Here is a 23,185-nt window from a genome sequence, read left to right as displayed (position 1 = left end):
ATTTTGTTTTTTTTTTTTAAAGATTTTATTTATTCATGATAGACAGAGAGAGAGAGAGAGAGAGAGAGAGAGAGAGAGAGAGAGGCAGAGACACAGGAGGAGGGAGAAGCAGGCTCCATGCTGGGAGCCCAACACGGGACTCGATCCCGGGACTCCAGGATCATGCCCTGGACCAAAGGCAGGTGCTAAACTGTTGAGCCACCCAGGGATCCCCCATTCTACCGGTTTTTAGGAGTATCTTCTATGTGCCAAGGTTGGAAAAGTAACCTCACAACCTAGTGAAAGAGATGAATACAATGATTTCAATCTAGCCTGATTTGTGCTTTTTTAAAGATTTTATTTATTTATTCATGATAGACACAGAGAAAGAAAGAGAGAGGCAGAGACACAGGCAGAGGGAGAAGCAGGCTCCATGCTGGGAGCCTGACATGGAACTCAATCCCGGGTCTCCAGGATCATGCCCTGGGCTGAAGGCAGGCGCTGAACCGCTGAGCTACCCAGGGATCCCCTGATCTGTGCTTACTGAAACAATCTAAACCAAAGTTAGGTCAAGGATGGAAAAAAAAGAAATTCCCATGTGTAAGTGTCCTTTCATCAAAGACTTGGCTCCCTGAATGCAACCAGAGAAATTTAGAAAACATCTGTGGCGAGTAGCAAATGTACATGGGATACCTGCCCACTTGAAGGGGGGGAAAAAGCCTACTGAAGGTTTCTTCAATATGGTTTAGAGTCAGACTAAAATATCTTTTACTTCTCTGAGCTGTTTCCTTATCTGTAAAATAGTATTACAAAATCCAGTTGTCCCTTAAACAACAGAGATTTGAACTACAAGGGGTCCACTTACATGTGGGTTTGTTTCCAGTACAGTACTATAAGTGTGTTTTCTCTCCCTTATGACTTTCTTAATAACATTTTCTTTTCTCAAAGCTTACCTTATTGTAAGAATACAGTAAATAATACATATAACATACAAAATATGCATTAATTGGCTCTTTATGTTATCGGTAAGGCTTCCAGTCAACAGTAGGCTAGAAGTAGTTAAGTTTTAGGAGAGTCAAAAGTTATATGCAGATTTTCAACTGTACAGAGGGTTAGCACCTCTGACCCTCATGTTGTTCGAGAGTCAATTATATACTCCTTAGGGTTCTTATAAGAATTAAATGAGATATCCATTGTTTGTGCTTAAAAGAGTATCTGGCACATATGAAGAACTCCATAAATGTGGTTTCTGTCATTATGATGCTATTATCAACTCAGTGTCATATCCTCGTTTCAGCTCATGAAGTCACCCTCTATTTTTCTAAGTGTTGACGCAACAGTATATTCATATTGACTTTCAACTTGGTATGTCTCAGGTGGTTATTTCAGTCTAAGTCAAGACTTACTTTCTAGACTACTTAAATTTTGTTTGAGGTACTGTAGCAAGGAGGATAAAGTCCTTTCCAAAGCTACAACAAAGCAAAACTCTATTGAGCTCCTCCTGGCTGACATCTGACCACGTTAGCTGTTAGAATGTCTTCCTTGGGCTACGGAGCTTGTCTCCATTCATGTTCTATCAACTGGTCTTAATTTCTATCGACTTACAGAGCTAGTTAATGTAAGCTATTTTCTATATGACAGGTCTTCAAATATGTGAAGACAGCTACTGTGTCCTAGCAAAGGTGTCAGTACTTTCTTCATACTAAACATTCACCAGTGTCTTTACTCTTTATATGACACAATTTAAAGAAATCAGAGAACATTTTCCTTGCACCCCCCCCCCCCCCGATTATTACTGTCTTGCAGCTAGTGGTATGAAAGGTACTTTCTTTCTACTTCAAGGGGTGGAGGTTAAAATCTTGAAAGGATGATTAGGAAACCACACACACCAGCCTTGTGACTTGTAGTCACTTGCAATCACCCTGTTTTATGGAAAGAGTCCAAACCCATGTCTGCGTGGTTTTCTATAAGCCCAAAATCTTGGAATCAGTGTTAGATTCTTTTTCTTTTCCAATAGGGTAAAGAGCCATCAGATAAAAGAGTAGAAGCCTTAAGAAAATCTGATTGGGACAGACCTTTTATAAAACAACAACAACAATAACAAAGCATCTCAATCTATGCAGATGCATACTTTTTGAAGACAGTATCATTACAAGTATGGAACTCCTCTCTAGCCTTAATTCATGATACAGCAAAAATTATCAGCCACATTACTAATGCGACAGCTTTCCCCAAGACCAGTTTCTTCCCATTCCAATTTACTCTTCACAATGTTTTCAACAAACAAAGCTGATTATGGTGTATCCCTGAGAAAAATTCTTGGCTTCCTTGGTTGCTTAGATCACAACCTACCAATTCCTCAAACTAAGGAAATTCTTGCACCTCCCCCCACTGCACCCCCACCAAATATGCCTTTCTAAATCTCAGATAGCGGTTATCCCACTATGTATGCTTCACCATCCTATGTTCCTAACCTCAGCCAGCTGTGTAACGGATGTGAGCTTTAGGTTGAGCCAAAAAGGAGGTGGCCTAATAATATATCTTCACGACTCACTACTGTTAAGAGTTAGGTAGATGGGACCACCAAGAGCCCCATCTACCACCATCTTCCCCTACCACCATTTCCTAGACATGTGCTAGGCTTGATCAGAACCCCAAGACCTTATTCTTTGCTGTTGTCTCCATATAAAAGAATGCACTTCTAATTCCCCTGTAAAACCTCATTAACTTTAAGATGATAATCAAATGCCACTCTCTGTGAAACCTTTCTGCATTTTCCTAGGCACTATGCCTTACAATCCCCTCTGTGCTCTTGTGGTCTTAAGTCTTTTCTCTGTAAGAGCAGTTACTGATTTATAATGTAATTTTTATTTGTGTACTTCCTTTCCTTATTAGATTATGAGCTCCTCTGGTGTACTGAGGATTCGTGTCTTACTCACTTTTGTAACCTCAGAACCCATCATTGTGTCTGTTGCACAATGATAATACATGTTTGTTGAGTGAGTAATAAAATAAAATGTCTATTTTGTTTTGAAAAAGAAAGCTGATTTCGGTAAAGTTCCAGAAAAAAATGAAAAGAGAAAGAAAAGTAGAAATTACAGTAGATTTGTCATGACTGTCCAGTGAATTGTAAGACCTTGCCAAATAATAAAATATTGTTTTAGTAGACCCCTGCAATCTCCATCTTAAGAGCTAAAGAGATGAAGTTTTTATGGGCATGTTTATTCAAGCCAGTGTACTAAGCCAATTGTGAATCAGTGGCTACTTAAAAGTATCAAAGCTTAAAAAAATAAAATGGTGCATGTATTTATTTACCATCAATTACTGAAAATTACTGTTTTTTCTCAATCTAAATAGTTCATATATTCAGTGTCAAAATTTTTTTATTTTCATAACTTCTTATGTTCACATGACCATGTATTTAGTTGGCAAAATTTCTACTTGTCTCTACTTAATTGTTTCTCTAACAATGAGTAATTTTTTCCCCCTTGAAATCAATCTGACAGTCAAACTGACAGCCATAGTCAGTGCTGTTTGTAAATGCATATTTTTGGGTTGCTATAATTCAAGGTATCACCAATGTTTCTTAATTCAAATATTTACTCTATGTGCAATATCCCCCAATATGGCATTTCTTACAGCTGCTAGATATTTTCTAGAAAGCTACCATGTGAAATTAAACATAGTCTTCAAACGGTAAGAAACCTTGGCTCACAACCAGAATAACTGCTTTCAGGTTGCTTTAGACTTTTGTTGATCTCAAGGCAGACACCTCGACATATGGTAGGAATGTTCTCTCCTCATCAGTTCTTTACTTAAGGATGCAATTTCCTTCTGGGATGAGGAGAATGGTAAGGATTCAGAGCCAGTGGATTCTTTGAAAAGGAATTTTATTAAGTGTTGATCTGTTATAGGTAACTGAATGATATTTTTTACCCCTCTTTCTGGGAGGTGAGAGCCTGGGTACCTTTTGACTTACTCCATGTTCATTAATTTAATCTAGAATTGTAAACCTTGTAATTAAAAAATCAAATTAGAACATTTCTTTAAAAAAAATGTGCTTGGGAGAATGGAGGACTCAATAAGAATCCACTGTTCTCAACGTGGGCCAACTCCTCCTGCCCAGGGGCGGCGTTTGGTTATATCTGAACACATTTTGGGTTGTCACAACAGGTAAGGTGCTACTGGCATTTAGTGTGTAGAGAAATCCAGCCTTCCAATTCTTGTTCTCCCATAAGGAAGGTTTCATTTTTCCTCTGGCTGCTTCCAATATTTTTTTCTTTAGCTCTCAGTTTGATTGTAATGTATCTGGGTATTGACTTTTAAAGATTCATTCAGTTTGGATTTTGCTGAACTTCTTGAATGTGGAGGTCTATTTGCCAAATTTGGAAAGTTTTCTTAAAATTATTTTGTCAAATATTTTTTGGGCAAAAACTCTTTTTTTCCTTTCCTTCAGGGACTTGGCTGTTGGCTGACACAAATGTCAGAATTTTGGTATTGTCCCAAAGGTCCATGTAGCACTGATCTTTTTTTTTTTTTTTTTCAAATTTTTTGTTGTTCAGATTGGACTTCTATTTATTTGTCTTCACGATTAAGAGAAATTAATCTGACTCTTCCCTTTGTTACCTCCATTCTGCTACTGAACCCATTTAGTGAGGGGTTTTAAATTTTGGTTGCTTTCTATCTTTCTCTTCGCTTCAAGAATGTTTGCCCTTACTTCTTGGAACATTTTTATCATGATTGCTTTAAAAGTCTTTGGTAGAAAATTCCAGCATTTGCATCAATTCAGAGTAGTCTGTTGATTATCTTTTCCCACGTGAATTGAAGTTTTCCCGGTTCTTTACATGCTGAGTAATTTTGGATTGTATTCTAGATATTTTGGATATTATGTTATGAGATTTGGAGTCTCATTTAAACCATATGTGAAATGCTGGTATTTTTGTCTTATCAAGAGATCGACCTGGTTGGATTCAGAATGCAAATTCTGACCGGCCTTCTATAGGTTGTGGTTTCAAAGTCAGTTCTCTTTTCTAACATCTTTGTAACACTACTGTATCTGTCCTGTATATGCTCCATCCAGGGCTCAGTCTGGAATCCAGGCAGTGGTGTATCCCTTAGTTCAGTTCTCAAAGTCCTTGGTAAGCATACTGCCTAAAACCAGACCCAAGCACATCCAGCTCAGGAGTAAGCTGAGGAGTTCATAAAGAATTTTATGGGGGACGCCTGGCTGGCTCTGTCAGTGGAGTGTGTGACTCTGGATCTTGGGGTTGTGAGTTAGGGCTCCCCACACTGGGTGTAGAGATTGCTTAAAAATAAAATCTTAAAAAAGAAAACAACTTTATGGGATTTAAAAAAAAATCTTCATTGTCTCTCTAATCTGCCTGGTACTTTTTGGTTCCTGAGGACACTCCTCTGACTAGAGAGCTTGTACTTCATTTTTTCCAGTCTGCCACAAACTAACCATGTGATTTTCCTGGTTTCTTGCTCTTGGGAAGTAAGACTGCACACAACAGTGTTGCTTAAATCTAGCTGTCAATACTGGATCTGGTTGAAATGCCTTGAAATTTCTGTTATGTAGGTGACACTCATCTCTGGTTTCTAATACAAATGTAAAGATTCATTATTTATTTATTCAATATATATTAACTGAGCATTTACTATGTGCAAGTCAGTGCTTCAGTGAATGATTCGAGGACCCTTCTCTCAGGGACTTACATTTAAAATGAGGGGAAACGGGGGATCCCTGGATGGCTCAGCAGTTTGGCACCTGCCTTTGGCCCAGGGCGTGATCCTGGGGGTCCCAGGATCGAGTCCTGTGTTGGGCTCCCTGCATGGAGCCTGCTTCTCCCTCTGCCTGTGTCTCTGCCTCTCTCTCTATCATAAATAAATACTCTAAAGAATGGTTAAGATGGTAAATTTTGAAAAAAAAATGAGGGGAAATGAAGTGAATAAATATTAAGTAAATATATGATATGTCAGAAAGAGATAAGTGCTAGAGAGAGATAGAGTGAGCGGGGGTGCAGACTACTCAAAGTAAAGTAGGAGCCAAGACAGTGAGGAAAGGAGTAATGAGACCTGCCTGAAGTTAAAAGGATTGTTCCAATATTTCCTATTATATATTTTCATTTCAAAGATAATTTGGGAGGTAAGACAGTTGGAAGTCCATGTGCAACCTGCCATCTTGCTCAGAAGTTCCCTGATACCACGTCTCTTCTTTTTAATCTTCTGAATTCTATACGCTCAAAGCACAGTTTTCAAGGATACCTGGAGAACACGCCACTTCTCTATTAACAAACAGCATTAGGAGTAGAATTAGTTACTATTTATAGCTCCCTACTTTTTTCTTTTTAACAGCAAACGTTGACTCGTGTACTCTGGGCCAAGTTTCTTTTAAGGTTATAGTTTACAATAATTCTTTTCTTGTATGTCTTATAAATAGGCTCATTGAACAAAAATCAGAAATCACAGATAAGCAAACAGAAGGAAGAAAGGTAACTGAGAAATATCCATTTAAAAATAATTTTGGGGGCACCTGGGTGGCTCAGTCAGTTAAGTGTCTGCCTTTGGCTCAGGTCATGATCCCAGGGTCCTGGGATCAAGTTCCACATCCCAGGGGTGCCTGGTGCCTGGGGAGCCTGCTTCTCCCTCTCTCTCTGCCCACCGCTCCCCCTACATGTGTTCTATGTCAAATAAATAAATAAAATCTTAAAAAAATAATTTCGTTTTATATACTCCCAGGTTTTGTTTTTTTTTTTTAACCACAAGTAAGTTTCAAGGGCTTTTCAACAATTGGTCTCAAGGTAATTATGGGCTCAGCCACTAACACAAGAGCATCAGTACCACTGTACCATGCTGCATGACAAAATGTCCAACTTCACTATGTCAGGTTTTTAATTCTACCACTTGGCAAGGAGACACATATATCACCTATTTAGTGTCCTCTAAAAATCTCTAGTAAAGCTTCTGAACTGATGGTGAATGCTATTTTCTAGTAACTCACCTGCTAAATTTATAGCTAGGTCAATCCACATGTGTCCTTTTGTCATTAATAAAGACAATGATGTCAATGCTCGAGCAGGAACACAGACAACTGCTAATTTTTAAGTACTCTGTTCTAGCCACACTGATAAGCAACTTATAAATACAAATTAAAAACATCTTCTATAATATTTCAGAAAATTATATCACTATAAGGTATCAGAGTTTAGTTTTGACTTATTTTCAGAAAAATGAGCTAGCCATAGAGTCAATAAGACTCAAGAGAAGCAGATAGTCATGTCTGCTTGAACTATTCTCACTTATTTATCCAGGTCTCATCAATAATGAAGCTGTCCCCCAATGCTACCAGCATAGCATTTAATTATTCTGCTACACCACACTGAAATGCTCTGAAAAAAGTTCCTCTTGTTATATTATTTACTACTGTTGCATAAGTGTCCTAAATTACATGTGCTAGCTCTTTGCTAAGAAAATAGGCAATTTTTCAGGGAATGGATTACTCTTTGGTAAATCACAGCCATTACCACCTTTCTCCAAAAAGGCAAAAGATAAAAATTTTATCCAAAGCATGACATTCCAATACTACTCTTTGACCTAATAATTCTACTTCAAGAAATACAGCATAAGAAAAAAAACAAAACACCATAGATGAATGAAACAACAGGAAAGTGAGCAAAAACAGCAAAAGAACATAGCCATGCAGATAGTGAAACACTATGTAGACATGAAGCATCCCAGTTTAAAAGATTATTTCCAGACATGGGAAATGCTAACAAATTTTGTATGAAAAGGACAAGTTCCCAAGCTATATGCAACGAGACCTCAATTTTGTAAAATACATACATATGTATGTTTGTTTACTACACAAATATGTTTATATATATCAATACTGAAAAGATATAGCCCAAGGTACTAACCACAGGTCATATTAATATGGAGAATTATTTCCACTTTTAATGTTTTCTACATTTTTACAATGAATATATATTTTTATATTAAAAAAGAGACTCATATACAGATTGCCAGTTTTCAGGGTTTTTTTTTTTTTTTTTTAACTCATGCAAGTTTTCTTTAAAACAAAGTTAGAGTGTTAGAGATCTGTTGTAGACTGGTATCTTTTATCAACTTACATTAAAGACTCTGAATGTTTTCAATGATCTAATTGAAACAACATTTTTCCTCCTAGGGAATGTTTTGGTTTTCTTTCTTTTCATACTGGGGTATTTAAGTAGAATATGATTGGCCTTGATCAAAATAAAAAATGACTGTGAATTTCCAAATTTTATTAATAATCTCTCCTTCCTTTCAGATTGGGCCACACAACACAATCAGCAATACCCAAAGTAGGTTAATTTAACTTCTGTGAGTCTGAATCTGATAACCTATAGTATCTGTGCCAAAGTGGAGTCATTCTTTTTTCTTTTAAAGATTTTACTTATTTATTCATGATAGAGACAGAGAGAGGCAGAGACACAGGCAGAGGGAGAAGCAGCAGGCTCCATGCCGGGAGCCTGATGCAGGACTCGATCCTGGGACTCCAGGATCATGCCATGGGCCAAAGGCAGGCACTAAACTGCTGAGCCACCTGGGGATCCCCAAGTGGAGTCATTCTTAGTGACCTGTGACAGGTCTCTGCTGCTTTGAATACCTGCCTATTACTGGATGATGGACAGATTTGGCTGCCTCACCCAAAATTGTCATTCTTCAGGATCTTCATAAGAAATAAATAGGGCCAAGACCATAGTGTCCCAATTCTAAGAAGTGTCTTACCTATGCATGGAATAACATCTCCCGTTACCATGGAAAAATACCAACGAAGTCACAGTAACTGTGAACTAAGACGTATGGGTAAAGACAAAATATATACCCACTAGCTTATCTCTACAACTTATATCTTTGAATCTTTAATTTCCTCCTCTCTGAAACGTAGGTGATAAAACCTGTTTATGGGCAGCACACGTAAGTGAATGTGTGAAAAACGCAGAGCACAGTGCTTGGTGCATAGTTGTTAAAATTCGGTAAGTGGTAGTGTAGAGATGCCATTATGATTGGGGAAGAAATAAACTTGTACGCATATTTATGCAAACCAAGGAAGACAAAAACATTAATACTTTGAAACAATCTATGGGGGAAATGATAGACTTGAAGATAATTTAAAACACACAAAGAGAATTTAGCATATTCAACAGCTACCATTTTACTGTGCTCCCTCTAAACTACATATTCCTATTAACAGTCTCAAAATTGGGAAATAAGATCATATGATAAGGTGCTTAAATAAAGTGATTACTGCAAGCTGGTTGTGTTCTTTCCTGCAATTATGACTGCTGACATTAATTACGTTTTTATGTGTAGCATATGATCTGCACATTTTCTGGCTGCAGCACCAAACCAGATGCAGGACACTCTTTTTCAGCATGAGTAATGGAAAGAAGACCACAAAATCTCATCACTTTGGGAGGCAGGGCTGGAGAACAGGGCAAGAAACACCTCACCACCTCTTGTTCTTTGGGAAAGAAACAAGGGCTGATAATGAAACAAACCCAAGTATAGAAGGAGGCTCCAATTCCCGACCTTCTTCTAAAAAGGCAAAGCAGAAGTTAAGAGAGTAAAAACAGAGTCCTGCCCTGTCCATATCTAACAGAGGGTCTGGAACTGAGTAACTCTTATTGTTGAATGAATGAAGAAATCCGTGAAGCCTCAAAATTAAGACTCTGTATGTGAAATAGCTGTGGGGGGACTTCAGAGTGGGGTGGAGGGTGTGTTGACCAACATGGATATTCATTGGGTTATTACCTGATTTCCCACTAAGTGATGAAATGTGAGAACCAAAATTTTAATTGGGCTACAAGCAAGCACCTTGGGAGGACATTTCTCAGAGTGTGCTTACAAATATGGTTTGGAACAACTTCATAGTAAGTGATAGACCAACGCTGCGTAATGATCCGGCTGTGGTTATCACAGCTGCAGCATATATTCTCCTTAGAATGAGGGCACATTTAGTATAATGACTTGAGGAAACATTTAGTGTAATGCTACAGAGTAAGGGTTTAGAATACAGACGATAATAAAGATAATAGCTAAAAATTACCTAGGACTTCTCAAGTCCAGACACTGGGCTAAATGGCTTTTCATGGATGACTCATGAATCCTCCATATAATTATCTGAAGTAGGTTACTGTATCTACTTTATAGATACTAAAGAAACTAAGGCCTAAGAGATTTACAAATACTCCAAAATCCACACAGATAGTAATAGTGAAAAGGCCAAGATTCGTAACGTAAAATATCTGATTTCAGAGCCTAAAAGATGAACCACTACATTATTCTGACCAACAGGATTCATTTACAGTTCTAAAGGCCTAAATCTGAAATAATCAGTATTTGAATAATTGGGTATTGTTGTCTTCTAAAACACTTTTTACTTTTTCTACCTGATGAAAACTCTAACTAGTTCTGATGTGATTAAAATTTAAGCTTTAAGGCTGTTCCCTACACCTATGTGTGGAATTATGTATTTTTATGTGTCTTTCCAATTATTATGTCTATTTGGGCACAAAAACATTCCTAGAATTATCTGCTTCAAACTCTTTATGTGAAAGAACAGTTTGGTTGTTTTTTTAAAAAAGGTTTTATGTTTTTATTCACAAGACACAGAGAGGGGCAGAGAAATGGGCTGAGGGAGAAGTAGGCTCCCTGCAGGGAGCCCGATGTGGGACTTGATCCCAGGATCCCGGGGATCCTGAGCCAAAGGCAGATGCTCAACCACTGAGCCACCCAGGCATCCTGGGTAAAAGGATTTTCTACCGCTGACTAAATGGAATACAATACAGCTGCGTACGAGGCTGAAACTGTCAAACCCCCAGCATCTACCTGGATCTCCATACAGACATGGGGATATTTCTGAAAAATGAGGAAGTCTCAAAATCCTTTCCCAAGAAAGACAGGCATTGTGCTAAGGACCCCATAATAGTTCTAAGGTCACTTCAGACTAGCTCTGATGATTTCTTTTCATTCTGATGGAAAATGCACTTCTGGAATCACAATAATGGAAGAAGAGCTGGACCGAAGAGAAACATTTGGTAATCAAAAAAGCCAAAAAAAAAAAAAAGGGGGGGGTGGTGGTGGCATAAAAGACTAGTCTTGCTTTTTAATCTAAAGGGACCTAAAGTTCTCTGGACTTGATAGGTATGGGTTTAGCTTCCTGTTCTTTTAGATGACAAATGTGTCCTAGTGAGCTGATCTGGCTTCTCAATAAGCTTTAATCTCTCCCTTTTGCCCTCTGCCTCTTGTCCTTTCTTTTTTCCAGCAAGACTATACACAGAAAAGTGGGATGTGGAGTGTGCTGCGTTTGCTTCAGAAAGGTAGTATTCGACACCCGGAACCGTAATGACCGTTAACCTGCCAGCTGGTCACTAATGGTTAGAAGACTGTTCACCCCACTAAATGCCAAAGCAGCCAGGGGTCCCCTATAAACAGCATTCCAAGAATCATAATTCTTGCGAGTCCCAGGAAATCTGGAAAGAAAAGAATTTCTAGGTAGCAAAGAAGCAGGCGTGGGGTATGTGTGTGTGAGTGCCTATACACACGTTTGTGTGTTTACTGCACATCCTCCAGATTCTCTTCAAGAGCCAAGATCTTATTCCCCTAACAACTGGGAATATTGGTTGCTGGCTGCTGATGCAGCTGATGCCTCTCTGAGAACTACTCTTGGGAATTACCCTCCACCAAGAGGAGCTGCTTCACCCTAGGATTACTGAGCCCCTCCCCCAGGGCAGCTCAAATCCAATGACTGCAAAACAGAGGCGAGGCCTGTTTGCCTGGATATGACACAACTCCAAAGGACCACCCTAGCTCCAGAGCCACCAGAGGTTCAGCTTCTTCCCCTCTGCCCCATCCTGCCTCACCCACTCCTTTCAACAGTGGAGAGCACTCTCTTGAATCATCTCCCAAGACTGCAAAGCAAGTAAGCAGAAGAGTTGTCACTCAAATCCAAACTCTCAGCCCCAGGTTTCTATCACCTTTATCAAGCCCTGGACTTTGACTCACAAAATATAAATACCTACATCTTACTTAGCAAGACATACAGGGCCCCTTTCTATAGCCACCATCCTTTCTAGCCTCACATCCCTTCACTCAACTCCCACGTGACCCTGGCCCAGTGACAGCAAACTCTTTCCTGAACATGTTGTATTACTGCTTTCCCTGGAACAGTGTCTTTGTCTGCTTGATGACCACCTCCTTCTCCTGCAAGTCTCACTCCAAGGATTCCCTCTTCCGTGAAGAATTTCCTGACCCTTCCTCCCCCCAGGAAGGTTACGATCTTCAGCTTTGAGTTCCCACAGCGGGCTGTGTGTCCCTTTAGCATGATAACTGTTAATTACTATAATGAGCTCCATGCAGGCAGGGACGTGTCTTTTAACTCTGCTTCCTCAGGCATTTTAAAGATGTTCTGTTGAACAGATTAAAAAAAAATGGATTTGACAAGGTGCTGGCTCCAGATGCCCTGGCTGAACAGATGCCAGCCTTCGCACAACTAGAAGCATCATACAGTGCCATCCAAATTTGGAATGTGACCTTCTTGAGCACAAGGACTGTTTTTTCTTCCTCTATGTAGACTTTCCAAGACCTGACACCATCTCCTGCTCATAGAATATGCTCAAAAAACCCCAGTGAACTAAATGAGGCCTTGGCTGAACAGGCTGACATCTGAGAAAATCACTTTCATGGTTCCATCTAAACTGTTTTTCAAATTTCTATTTCCTAAGATACATTGGGCAATTCTCTACCTGTACTCTTCTTAATATGTTCTTCCAAATTTAAGGGCCTCCTTTGTTTGGAACATTTGTTATTACTTTTTTCCTATTTCACAGAGCAAAGGAGGACCTGGAGTTTGCTGAATTCCAGTTCTGGGTCAGAAACAGAACCTAGTGGACAGCCCTGGTGGCTCAGCGGTTTAGCACCACCTTCAGCCCAGGGCGGGATCCTGGAGATCCAGGATCGAGTCCCGCATCGGGCTCCCTGCATGGAGCCTGCTTCTCCCTCTGCCTGTGTCTCTGCCTCTCTCTCTGTGTCTCTCATGAATAAATAAATAAAAATCTTAAAAAAAAAAAAAAAAAGAAAGAAAGAAATGGAACCTACTGTGGACACATCAAACATAGCTAAGAGATTTTCCAGCTGGCCCGCTGAACACTACATCTTTGTTTTCAAGGGCCCCTTTGAAACATAAATATGTCATTTACCTACAAGGTGGGGTTTTTCCCCCCTACTTTCTGAAACTAATGCTTACTTACTGAATAGAGTACAGATACTGGTATAGACACCCCACACCACTAAGCACAAAACTGAGGAGTGGTGGGGAGAGCCCTTGTCCCATAAACATAAAGTGAAAGCGAGTCTTATTGGGCAAGTAGCTGCATTCCCTACCCAGGATATGGTCCGATTCTGTTCCCGTTCTTAACAAAAATAAAATTACTGAGAGCTGGCTGAGAGTGCTTAACAATGATAAGAAGGCTTAAAAGCCCAGCCCCTACTTTTTAAAGTGGATTTGGAAAGGAGGAAGCTCTCTGGCATGTAAGAGACTGAATTTTCTATGCTCTGTGGGATTTTCTTCATGTCATCCTCTCACCACCTCCGCTGCTAGTCTGGTGAGAACAAAGGAAAAAAAAAAAATGAACCATGCTAACATTTTCCCCAGAGAGCAGCACATCCGGTTGCCTTGTCCTTCACAAATGTCTGATCATGTGTGAGCCCAAAACACAGAACTTAAAGGCTTTTCCTCTCCTGTTTGATTTTCTTCCTAAGTGTAGGCAACATATTCCTAAGGACAGGGGTGCAATCTGCAGGTCCATCTCATTTCACAATTTTGCTTGCATTGTCTTCAGGTCACAGATTCAGCGATTTACAACTCTGTAGGCATGCCCGCTCATGCTTATGGTTTTGTGTCTTGAGTTTTCAAAAGAATTTTCCTTCTCTTAGCCAAAACCTACAGAGTACAAATAAGTAGTGAAGGCGCTGGCCTTCGCTGTGTCTTCCCGAGAAGACACACTGCACCAGGATTGGGGTTGGGGGGGGTGGGGCGGGGATGTACCTTTTTAAACATCCGAGTAGAATCCTCACTTATCTGCATGAACCGCATGATCACATTGTTCAGATAGATGTCACTCAAAGTTGCGTGGTCTTTGCTTTCTCTTCTCACTTGGTTCAGAAGCAAATACCAGCAGTTCACTGGAGACAACAAGTTCTGGTCTTTCCTGAGAAGGGAAGAAAAACAGAATTACCATCAATTTCAAAGCTGCCCCAAGCAGCTGAGGGAAGCCACCAGAGCAAACAAGGAGCCACAACAGATGGGTATTGTTGCTGGTCTTGCTCATAGCGGGCTACTCCCCAGCCAGGAGGATGGCCTTCCAGGCTGTGATGGCCGAAAGCCAGCAATTCCCTAAACTTGGGGGGAGAAACCTGGACCATGGACACCAGTCAAAACCCCCCACTCCTGACAAGGGCCATGGGACCCTAATATACACAGTAATCAGCCAGGCTTTCAGCTTTAATCACCCCATTGAAGAAAGTAGTTTCTATTTACACAAAAACCTATTGACTACTGTCTCTCAGACAGACTGTGGTTGCCACTGCACACAAAGTCTGCTTTGAATGTCCAGTCTGCTGCTGGAAAAGAGATTTGGCTTAGGTATGCTTTCCATGGAACGTACATTCGAGGATTATTTATTAATCCCCTGATACATAAACCCCAGCGTCCCAAAAAGTGTTACTGGGAATCACAACTCTACAACACTATCTGAAGGCTCATGAATAGAACCAAGGAGTGTAGTGGCTCGTGACTCGTCATTAAACACTTTAATGTTTGTAACTATCCTTTGTTTTACTCTGATATTTTGATTTTATTTTATTTTTTAAAGTAGGCTCCACACCCAACGTGGAGCTCAAACTCATGACTCCAAGATCACGAGTCTCATGCTCCCCCAACTGAGCCAGCCAGGTGCTCCTACCTTGTTTATTACAGGTAATAAAGCTAAAAGTGAATATAAGCCACAAAAGGGGACTCATAAAAAATCTTTAAACCTCAAAAACAGCAAGTTAACTGGGATGCTACTGCTTAAAAAAAAAAAAAAAAGAAAGAAAAAAAAGTACAATGCTTTTTTTTGTTTTTAAAAGTCTAACTAACTGAAAAATGACAAAAAGGCACAAGAATGCTTATCCTAACTCAGGACACTAGAGCCATTTGTATCAGACATGGTATCTTACTATTCATAATCATCTATGACTCTGAATATTAATTAAATCAGGGAAGAAATCATTCATTCAGCTCTTTCTGCCTGTAAGTTCCTCAGATTCAGGATCTGACACTGAATTAAGTCAAAACCCTCTGTAGAAGAAAGAGGAAGTAGAGGATGGAAGCAGAAGCAGGAACAAGTGCAGGGGGACAGTCCTCTGTTCTTGGGTCCTCGCGCTGGCACACACTAGAAAAGCCCCCAGGATTACACCACCAACCTAGAGAACCTAATTTTTTTTTTCCCTCAGAGCCATCAAGCAAGGGGCACTGGTTCCCTGGCAGCCCTTCCACTGACATTCTCTATCTGGTCAGCCCAAGAGATCCGTGTCACCTTATCATATTAACTTCTATGTCTATCCTTTACACTGAAGTAACCCATACATTCTTGGACAACCTTTCCTACTTTAACAACATTTCCTACGTCTTTGTATCCTGAGTGCCCTGCCCATGGTAAACATTAAATAAATGTGATTTCACTCCCTGAATAAACACATATTATTGCCTTAGTAAGTGATAAGAATACCACCAACAACAATAATAGCAGCTATCAGGTACTGAGCACCTACTGTAAGAAATACTACATAAGAGCACAGAATATGGAGCTATACTGTCCAAGTCCAAATCCCAGAACTATACTTGCTAGCTGTGTGACCTTGGCCCAATTATCCAAACTTCTCTCTGCCTCTGTAACTTCATTTGGAGAGTGGGTAAAATAACAGTACTCATAAGATTATGATGATTATTTCCGTTGATATATATTTCCTACCACTTTCTATAATGCCTTAGATCCACAGGAAGTGCTCTACAAAGTTAGCTATTTTTATCTAGAGGCTGGTCTGAAGACTTTACACACAGCAACTCTACATAATCCGACCACTACAATTTAAGGCAAAAATTCTTTGTATCCCCTTTATCAGTGAGAGAAGCTTAGCGAGGCATGCTGATTTGCTATTAAGACCAAAGCTAGTATCAGAGTCTTTGAGTCCAGGAAGGCTGATCTAAGCTTCCGTCTTCTGTCAGTGGCAACCCTAAGCTGAGGACTGTTCTACATAAAGAGCATCTCAAAGCTGAGTACTGTGCCCAAGATTTAACCTTTGTTTGGTGGAGAGAAGAAACAATGAATGCATGACCCATGCCAGCTATCAATCACATCAAGGGCTTCATAGTGTTTCTCATTTAATGGTCACAAAATGTCATTTTATAAGTTAGGAGACCAAGTTTCAGGAAGGCCAAGCAACTTGGCTGAAACCAAGCAGCAAAGCCCGGATTCAAACCAGGTCTGGCTCTTTCATAAAGCGTGTCTTTGATTTGCTTCTTACTCTTGGTTTGTCCTTTCTGTAGAAAGGACATATTACCATATTACCTTCATTTCCATATTTGAAAAACTTACCCAAATCAAAGAAAATTCTGAACAGTTTACCTCTGGACAAAACACGTCAACAAAGCAGGAAAAAGAAAAGGGCAGCTGAATCCCTAAGGGATCAGACTAGTGCATGGGCCCATACCAGTTTTCAGTTCACAATGGATTTCCAAGTGCACCGAAAACATTCGAAAAGTATATACCGAATGGATAAATGGGCTGTCTTCTTACTTGTAATCACTTTTAAAAAGGCACAGTCACTATAATACAGTACTGGCTCCAATCTCCTTTCCAGCTCTAGTCTCTGTCAAGTACATTTGACATGTGTCCACCTTGGGAACCACTGCCAAGATTTATTTTTGGGCTGGACCAACACAAGAGGTGAGGCATTGAAAGAAAAAGTATTCCCTATCTAGAGCTGTTCTGCATTTGCTTCTGCAAAAGTACCCGAGGGGTACTGCTCATCCTACTTTTTTACACAGGATCCGAGGCCATAGAGGGGTATAAAACAAAACAGCAAAGCCAACGGTGAAGACAAAGATGGGCTTCCGTGCAGCCCTTCTCCAGCCTGCAGCTCAGCCTGAGTAGACAGGACTCCTCATTGTTGCAAGGGGGTTGGCAGTTTTCTGTTTTACCAACACAGAGATAGTAGTTGTTCTGGTTTCAGTTTTAGGGTGGGATGTAGTGTGATAGGGTTGGTGGTAGGAAGCCTTTAGGCCCACCTCTCTACCCTGCACAGGCCTCATCATCTGCCTCATATGGGACTAAAGGGTGGATATGAATGTCCACTCGAGTTTTCAGTTCCCTCTTTCTTTTTATTTTTTGGCCCCTGGAAATTTCCCTTACTTTCCTATGAGTTCAGTTACACATTTAAAATGATGTCTATTACATTTTAATCGGCATCTCTGAGAGTTTTATAGCAGAAATACTTTTCAGATTACCTAGTCTAGTTTATTTCCAGAAAAGAAAGACTGCATTGCCTTCTAAATATCTCCTAGACAAGTCTCTTTCTGGCTGCAGTGGTGCTGGTTCACGCCATTACTGTGAGAGCCCCCTACATGTTCTCCCTCCCTCCACTACAGCTTCTTCAAGTCCACAATCCTATCGATGGTCGTCATCATCGTTCTAAGTTGAAGGTCTGAGCTGGTCACTTCTAATTAAAACTCTCCAAAGGCTTCTCATGACCTCAGGACAAAGTCTAGAGGTAGCCACCCAGATGACCCCCCTTCACTACCCGCTCCCATCCAACTACTTCTGTTCTGCAAAACTGCCCTACACCTCTTCCCTTCTACCCCCAATCCAGGATGTTCCCCTTGTCTGGAACATCCTGCTCTGATCCCCTCAACTTGTCAACTAGTCCTTCATGTCTTCGCTTACATTATCACTTCTTCCTTTCCCCATCTCCATTATAAAATGGATTTCCATTGGGTCTGTCTATGGCATCCTGCACTCACTCTGTCACAGTACTTGTATACTTTACTCTATGAAAGTTGTCTGCCTACTTGTCTCTGTCTCTAGGATCTAAATTACAAAGTAAATTTCATTATCAGAAAATCTGTATTTTTTGAACAAATGAAGTACAATTAATTTTTTTAAATTCAAGGTTTAACTACAATTGGTCAGAAGCATTTTACTAAAGATCCTCGTTTTAAGTCAATCTCAACTGCAGTGACCACAGCTAAACTTGAGGGGTGGGGGCTAAACATAAGCAACCCTTATTGCTTATTTTCATCCAAAATCACTACAGAAATCCTGAGGTCTTTGCTTGAAGAAGCAGCCATTTTAAATGTGCCCACTGATATATCTACCTGGTGGTAGAGACCAACTCCCACTTTTCTGTAATTAGGGATTTTAAAACACACACCTTTTCTTCTTATATATAAAGCTATCCACAAATATATATTTATGGAAAGGAAAAATGTCAAGAGAATACTTTTAAAATGTGATACACTGATGCTCATAAATTATAAATGCAGACAGTTGCTTTTACCTATGGGGATATGCCAATCACAGCTTCTCAAAGATGGAAAATTCTAAAACCAAGAAGGGTAGTTAGAAGGTAGGCTATCACCTTGGAAACATGAATTTGAGTCAAGTGTCTCTTACTTGTACTGTTGATGATCCTTAGTGCTTCTTGTTTTTGCCATGAACCTTTCTGCTAACTTCTCTAGGTTCCGAGAGTATTCCGTCTCAATTTCAGCTTTTTTCCGGAAGAAATCCTGCAGGTCCTGGAGAAGCTGAACTCTCATCTCTGTTTGCTGTTCCAGGCATTTTTGCTGTTCTACTAGCTGAGCTCGAATTTCTAAGGAAAGAAGAGAATCCATTTGATGATTTTGTGAAAATTACTGAGGTGTGCAGGATGTGCAAGATAAAAAGTAATAATTAGCTCTGTATTGGACCTTTATGAGACTCCTAAGGTCCAGATCCGTTTACATAATCTGCTGACCCTTTAAAAGAATGAGACAAATCCCAGGAAGGAATGTTATAAATTGGAATAGAAACATGGGTTACATTTGCAATCCACAAACATGCAGGGAGTGAGGAGGGCAAAGCCTTTAAGATAATTTACATAACATGTGACATCTTTGGGGAGCTGCACACATTGTAATTTTTTTCAATAGCACTTTACCTCAACTGTACCTTTTGAGTTTAAATGGCAAAGATGAGAGCATCATTTCTTCCAAACTTCTAAACCACAGCATATTTGCTAGTTGGCAAACACAGACACTGACATCTGGTAATTTTTATTTAGTGCATAAATTTCTAGTTTGTAAAACACGTAGCTTCTGGGTTTATAGGGATGCCGAGCCTAAAAATAACTTATTTCTATAACCAAATAATTCATTCATAAGTGGAATCCTCAGATTCTACTTTATTATTCTATTCACAACATCAAAGGCTCTTCACTGGCCTTCACTTTTTACACATCGTTCAAACTAACAGCTCTATTGACACACATAATCCTGCAAAGAATCCTTTGATGATTTTAATACATTAGGAAGGTGAAGGTTAGTCTTTTACTGATTTGGAAAAGAACACAAAAGCAGAGCGGTGTCACGCAAAACTATCTGTAAATGACTATAACAATGAAACCTGTGTGTTTTGGAAAATGAGATACAGCAACAATTACTGACTTGTTTTTGTCTGAGACCCAGGGCTAACCTCCAGACAAGCATACTCATCCTGGAAAACTTTATTTCATCTTTCCCAGAGTCAGTGCACAGGTCCTAAAAATGAGGGCTGAATCTAATTGAGTAGAGTTAATAAAAATCAAAGTGCAGGGGCGCCTCGCTGGCTCAGTCAGTGGAGCGTGCAACTCTTGATCTCAGGGTTGTGAGTTTGAGCCCCATGCTGGGTGTAGAGATTACTTAAAACTAAAAATCTTTTTTTTTTTTAAGATTTCATTTATTTATTCATGAGAGACCCAAAGAGAGAGAGAGACAGAGACATAGGCAGAAGGAGAAGCAGACTCCCCAAGGGAGCCTGATGCGGGACTCGATCCTAGGACCCTGGGATCATGCCCTAAGCCAAAGGCAGATGTTCAACCGCTGAGCTACCCAGGTGCCTCCAAAATAAAAATCTTAAAAAAAAAAAAAAAGAGAGAAATCGATGTCCAAATAACATCCCCTCAATTCCTATTATTCTTGTTCAGCAGAGAAAGACCAAGCTCATGATATGTATGCATACATTTGGCCATGTTTAATCAAGCTCGTTAAGAGCAGGGTGGTCACTTTCTGAATTGGGAGTCAGGAAACTTGCTCAATTTAATCAAGGCTAGCAGTAATCAAACACTATTCTATACCCTATTGAGGCAGGTACAAGTAGCATCCACATTTTACAAAGAAAGAACTCAATTAAATACTTTATCGTGGCAAAAAAGACACAATAACTATGACATGAGGCCCTCGATAAGGTCATGTTCCAGGCAACACTGCTTTGGGAAACCCTGGAAAAGGGCAGTAAGCGTTTCTTAAGTGTCCTCTCTTGGTTTCTCCATCTCTAGACTGGGGGACTCTATTATTAATCTCATAGAAATGTGGTGATCACCAAAGTGAAAACATTATTACAGGCTTTTAACTACCACGAACAGCATCTGGTTTTTAGTCAAAGTAAGTGTTTTTCAATACAGTATTATAATCACCGTGTCTGCCAAACTCTTTCCCTCAAAAATACAGAACTATTTTTGTTTTGTGAAGAGAAAAGAAATCTGGGGTGTGGGTATTCTCATTCAGAAATCTCAGTAAGTCTTTTAAGATTTAGTAATTTTAGCACATCTTGCTGTGCTAAGAGAAAATAAATCAATGGTCTTAGGCTGTCAACTAAGGGTTTTTACCCCCCTTCTTTTAAGTGGCTTTAGTGCCAAATAAGAAATAAAAGTGGCCGAGAGTACAGATCTCAATAGAATTACACAAAAATTCTGTAGGCTTCCTTCTTCAGTCTCATTTGATTTCTGCTTGCTCACTCTCTTCAGTCTTTAAAATCAAGAGCTAGGGAATTTTAAAGACCATATTTAAACAGTTAAAAGTCTCATCTTTTTGCAGGGAGTAACTGTTCCTTCATATTATCTGTAATTTTCCCATCAAAATAGGACAGCAGCATTTTCAAGAAGGAAAATATGAAGGGACAGAATGTAGGGTATTATGGTGAGAAAATAAAACATGTTCCAAAAACTGAAGAATTCATTTGATTCCCTCTTTAATTTAGACAAGCTGGGGACAAATGAGGAAAAGATCACACACACACACAAAAAGATCATAAAGAAAAAAAATCAATATAAAAGTACTATCATAAGGCATGTTTTATTAGGAAGAGAAAACCTTTGGGTTCCTTATACTACATCAGAGCCACAAGGCAGCACAATGTTAGGGGAGCTCACTTCCCCACTCATGGTATAGCTTTGTCAATATGACCTCACTAGATGTGATCTAACCTTATGCAGCACTGGAAAATTTAAAATATTTTTAAATAAATGAGTGAAATAAATAGTCATATAAATTTTGGTCCACTGCTCAGAAAAGGTCAAAGAAGCCTGTGATGCACTGTGCCCCACACCATATCCATCCTTGCAATGGGACCACAGGGGGTTACAGGACACAGCACCACTGTCATCCCAGGTTCCAAAGAATCCGTTAGGGCTGGAACTGATGAAAGCATCACATTAAGGAGTGATTTCTAGAAAAAGTATCAGTCTTATTTCTGTAAAAGGGATTACAGCTTCCCACCCATCTTCTTTAAAGACATCCTTTCAGGACTCTTTCTATTAGCTTTCATGTATTAGTATTGATCTGGATCATTTTTTGGAGACTCAAGCTTCATTTTAATTTGATTAACCAAGCCATTATTGAGCTCCTATTTTGTGTCAGGCAGGAGTTATGAAGATTTACAGTATACAAGTCCTTCTGGTAGGAAATACAAATCCTAAATTGATAGTATCAATACATTATTGCTCAGCGCTGTAATGAAGAAAGGTACCAGGAAGCTATGGAAAGAGGAGCTGATAGTGGAAGAGCTTGGAAGACATAATGCCCTGAAGGATAAGTACATTACAAGATATACAGCTATAACTACCAAGAAAGTGGAAAGACAACCCACAGAATGGGAGAAATATTTGCAAATTATGTACCTAATGAGGAACTTGTATCTAGAATATATAAAGAACTCTTGTGACTTGGTAATAAAAACACAATCTGATCTTTAAAATGGGGAATCTAGGGGACTCCTGGGTGGCTCAGCAGTATAGCACCTGTGTTCGGTCCTGCATGGAGCCTGCTTCTCCCCTATCTGTGTCTCTGCCTCTCTCTCTCTCTCTCTGTCTCTCATGAATAAATAAATAAAATCTTAAAAAAAATAAAATGGGGAATCTAAATAGACATTTTTTTCCAAAAAAGATCTGCAAATGGCCAACAGCAGATGAAAAGTGGCTCAACATCATCAGCATTCAGAAAGAGGGAAATCAAAAGAAATGAGACACCCCTTCACACCTGCTTGGATGGTTACAATAAAAAAGACAAATAATAACAAGTACTGTCAAGGATGTGGAGAAACTGGAACCCTCGTTTGCTGCTGGTGGGAATGCAAAATGGTGCAGCTACTTTGGAAGGCAATCTAGGAGTTCCTCAAAAGGTTAAACGTAGAGTTAACATAGACTTAGCAAGTCCACTCCTACCCAGGTACATACCCAAGAAAAATGAGAACACAACAATTTCTATACAGATGTTTATAGCAGCATTATTTGTGATGGTTGAAAAGTGGAACAAGCTACGTGTCGTCCATCAATGTTGAACAGATAAACAAGATGTGGTCTAGCCATAGAAGGTTAGTCATAAAAAGGAATGAAGTACTGAATCATGCTACCACATGGATGAACCATGTAAATACAACCTTGTAGTGAATGATACTAGTCACAAAGGGAAACTGATTACATTATGAGATGCCTGGAAGAGACTCATCCATAGAAAGCAGATGAGTTGTTACTAGGGCTGGAGGAGTTGGGGGAAATGGGAGGGAATCGCTAAGGGGTGCCGGGTTTCTTTATGGGATGATGAAAATGTTCTAGA

At 39.7% G+C, this 23,185-nt stretch overlaps 1 protein-coding gene across 2 annotated transcripts in view; it reads right to left on the bottom strand.

The window, feature by feature from the left end:
• The window catches only part of SRGAP1 (SLIT-ROBO Rho GTPase activating protein 1), a 270,975-nt gene that overhangs the window by 111,465 nt on the left and 136,325 nt on the right, over positions 1-23,185 (bottom strand). For both annotated transcript variants that reach the window (XM_072843073.1, XM_072843074.1), the window contains exons 2-3: positions 18,735-18,930; positions 14,069-14,231 (exon numbers count right to left, since the gene is read on the bottom strand). In XM_072843073.1, the coding sequence (XP_072699174.1) occupies positions 14,069-14,231; positions 18,735-18,930 (359 nt within the window). The remainder of the gene's footprint in view (positions 1-14,068; positions 14,232-18,734; positions 18,931-23,185) is intronic.

Source organism: Canis lupus, chromosome 11 (assembly GCF_048164855.1).
Source record: "Canis lupus baileyi chromosome 11, mCanLup2.hap1, whole genome shotgun sequence".
Lineage (NCBI taxonomy): Eukaryota > Metazoa > Chordata > Mammalia > Carnivora > Canidae > Canis > Canis lupus.
Note: the sequence above shows the minus strand (reverse complement) of the source record. Positions and strands in the feature narration are given on the sequence as shown.